The sequence below is a fragment of the Trypanosoma conorhini genome (genome assembly GCF_003719485.1).
Source record: "Trypanosoma conorhini strain 025E chromosome Unknown Tco_14.4_contig_01325, whole genome shotgun sequence".
Taxonomy (NCBI): Eukaryota; Euglenozoa; class Kinetoplastea; order Trypanosomatida; family Trypanosomatidae; genus Trypanosoma; species Trypanosoma conorhini.
The window spans coordinates 1-2,736 of record NW_021705432.1 but is presented as its reverse complement, the minus strand read 5'-3'; the positions used below and the strand labels follow the sequence as shown (position 1 = coordinate 2,736).

The following is a 2,736-nucleotide window of genomic DNA, read 5'->3' as shown; positions in this document are numbered from 1 at the left end:
GAAGGGAGGGAGGGAGCGAGGAGGGAGCGAGGGAGGGAGACAGTGAGGCGGGGGGTGAGACGCATGTGCAGTTGGGGCGGGGCCGCCTCCTTGCCGCATTCACTTTTACTCTTTCTTGTCTCTGTTTCCGACACGACTTTTATTTTGTGTCCGCGCTTTGCCTTCCCCCACTTCCGCGTGCAACGCATGGACCCGTGGAGTTGTCTGGCCTCTGTGTATGTGTGTCTGTAAAGTGCGGTTTCTTGTCGTGCGGTGGCCGCAACTGTCGCCGTCTGTCCCTTCTGCTGCTTTACTGGTGTCTTTATGAAGCGCGGCTTTTGCGTGCTTGTCTGTGAGGGAAATAAAGCGAAAGGAAAAAAAATAACAACAATCAAGCAAACAAAAAAAAAGAAAGAAATAAACTGAGAAAATCCGCTTCCAGGTGGATGTATGGAGATGAATTTGCCTTCTCTCTCTCTCTCTGTACCTCTCTTATTGTTCTTGTTCTGGCTATTATCATTTTCCCGACCCGTTTCTGATGTCATTCTTCCTGCCATTCATTATTACTGCCGGCGCCATGCGTTGATGATGCCCCCCCCCCTTTTTTTTTTCAAGCCCTCCCTCCCAGCATCGATTTGTGGCTTGGTGCGTTGCGTGCACGCCGTGCCTTAGTGAACGGTGCGGCAGGTAAGCGGAGCACAGACCGGCTCCTTCTGCTAGTTATTACTTTACTCCCTTTTTCTCCACGCACGCACGCGGTCTGTGGCGTCGTGCAATGCGCCTGCGCGTCTCGGGGGCGTGGGACGGTCTTTGTCCTCCACCCCGCTCCTCCGCGATGAAATGGACTGTCGCCGTTGGTTTTTGCTTACTTGCTTTTCGCTTTATGTGCGTATTTTTTTTTGCTTTTGTTTGCGCTGCCCCTCCAAGTGAGAAGAAACGATTTGTCGCCACAGTCACAGCAGCGGCCTGCCGGAGGAGCCACAAGGGCGGCTGCCGAAGAAGCTTTTTTTTTTTTTTGACTGCGCGGTTTCAGCCCCGAGCGTTTAATTTTCCCCCGCCGCCCTGCGTGCTGGTGGGCCATTTTCGCGACATCGTCGTCCTCACCGGCGCCCAAGCAAGAGACAAGCACGCACGCACACAGTTTTTCTCCAAAAAGAAAGCAAATTTAAGTAGAGCACACCTACGTCTTCAGTCCACAGCCCGCACGTAGAAAGGTGTAGGAATAGGTCCAGGAATGGCGGTTGTTTCCGGGTCCTTGGTGCAGCTATCACAGGAGTCCCTGTACTTCCCGCTTCCACTAAAGGACATCACCATTGAAAACATCGTTCAAGTGAGGAATTTGCTTGGGCGATCGGAGAACAAGGCCGAGAACGTTATTGCCTTCAAGGTGCTTGGCACGGTTCGCAGTCGCTACAGCGTGCGGCCCTCAACCGGCTTGATATTCCCTGGGGAACGTGCTAAAATCAGGTTTCTTCTTGATGTACCGCAGCTGCGGCGACAAGCCAGCAAACAACAAGGCGAGAAAGCTGCTGTAACTCTTCCAGATGCAAATACGAAGGACGAGCTGTTTGTGGACATTGCTGTTTTGCCCAAAGATCAGGCAAAGGCGTGCATTGAAAGCTCAGCTAGAGACAACAATGGAGAGAAGGCGGAAGGTGGGACTGCTGGGATGTACGTAGAGCAGGCTGCTGCCTTCTGGAAGATGATTGGGACATCCAAGCCAAAAGAGATGCGGGCCGAGCGCCGCAAGTTGAGCTGCGTGTACGGAGAGGAGGGCGTCCCAGAGAGTCTTGTAATGCGGATTAGTGGAGAGAAGCCGGGGTCGGCGGTACCCCCGCCACTTTTCACTCCCTCAAGAACTGAGACCCGCTTTACATCTTCACCGCCGTTGGTCCCAAAAACGCGCCCCCAGACGAATAACACGGACGCAACACGAAGATCTCCGCCACCTGCCCCGCCGCGGTGCTCGCCTTCTGCATCGGCCAGGAGCCGAGATAAGTCGTCTCCCTACGCGGACTCTTCGGTTGGGGCGACTCCGCCGAAGTCCCGCCCCCTTCCAATGGGCCTTCCAGGTGCCAACAGCGGCAGCCTTGGCGGGGGCGGTGGATCCGTCTCGCGCCCACCTGCCGCAGCTTTAAATCCCAAGCCTGCTTTAGCGCACCACCTGCAACCGTTATGGAAGGAGTGCCTGTTCTACCGAGTTTCCTCCAAAATGTTGGTGGTGCTGCTCTTTCTATCGTTTCTATGCGCTTTATTTGAAAGTGGAACGTTTTTGAGTCGGTTGCTAATAGGACAGTAGATTAAGCGAGGGTAAAAGCAAAAAAAAAAAGAGCAAACAAACAGGCAGACAAACAAACGAGACGGTGTGTAGACTTGGGGTGGATGAGTGGCGAGCGCATGACTGAGGTGGTGCTCGCTGGAGGGCCTCGACACGCGCCGTCTTATCTTCTCTGTGTGTATGTTGTTTTTTTTTCTGTTTGATGTGTTTTTTCTTCTGTTTCTGTTTCTTTGTTTTTCCTTTTTTTTCTTTCTGCACGTTTGTGTGGTTATATCCTGCGACACCACTGCCTTGGGTGGACGCTGGTAGTGGGCGCACAACAGTGTGTGGCTGCGATGCAAGAGCGCGCGAGCGAAAAAAAAAGAAAAAGAAAAAAAAGAGTGAGAACTGGTGGCGAGGTGGAAAAACAAAGCGGTGGGGAGGGGCGCATCGCATGCACCTTTTTTTTTCTTCTTCCTTCTTCCTTCTTCCCTCTTTGC

General features: G+C 53.0%; 1 protein-coding gene across 1 annotated transcript, besides 8 other annotated features; it reads left to right on the top strand.

Annotated features, from left to right (window-relative positions):
- Positions 1-2: 2 nt before the first annotated feature.
- Positions 3-59: a microsatellite.
- Positions 60-337: 278 nt separating this feature from the next.
- Positions 338-409: a microsatellite.
- A 38-nt stretch (positions 410-447) lies between these two features.
- Positions 448-472: a microsatellite.
- Positions 473-833: 361 nt separating this feature from the next.
- Positions 834-890: a sequence feature (A-rich).
- A 323-nt stretch (positions 891-1,213) lies between these two features.
- Positions 1,214-2,278, top strand: Tco025E_09858 (uncharacterized protein; the record flags this gene model as incomplete). The annotated part of the gene is made up of 1 exon (XM_029376661.1): positions 1,214-2,278. The coding sequence occupies one exon, from the start codon at positions 1,214-1,216 to the stop codon at positions 2,276-2,278; it is 1,065 nt and encodes a 354-aa protein (XP_029223201.1).
- A 15-nt stretch (positions 2,279-2,293) lies between these two features.
- Positions 2,294-2,336: a microsatellite.
- A 94-nt stretch (positions 2,337-2,430) lies between these two features.
- Positions 2,431-2,527: a sequence feature (A-rich).
- An 84-nt stretch (positions 2,528-2,611) lies between these two features.
- Positions 2,612-2,635: a microsatellite.
- A 63-nt stretch (positions 2,636-2,698) lies between these two features.
- Positions 2,699-2,727: a sequence feature (GA-rich).
- Between the last annotated feature and the right edge of the window lie 9 nt (positions 2,728-2,736).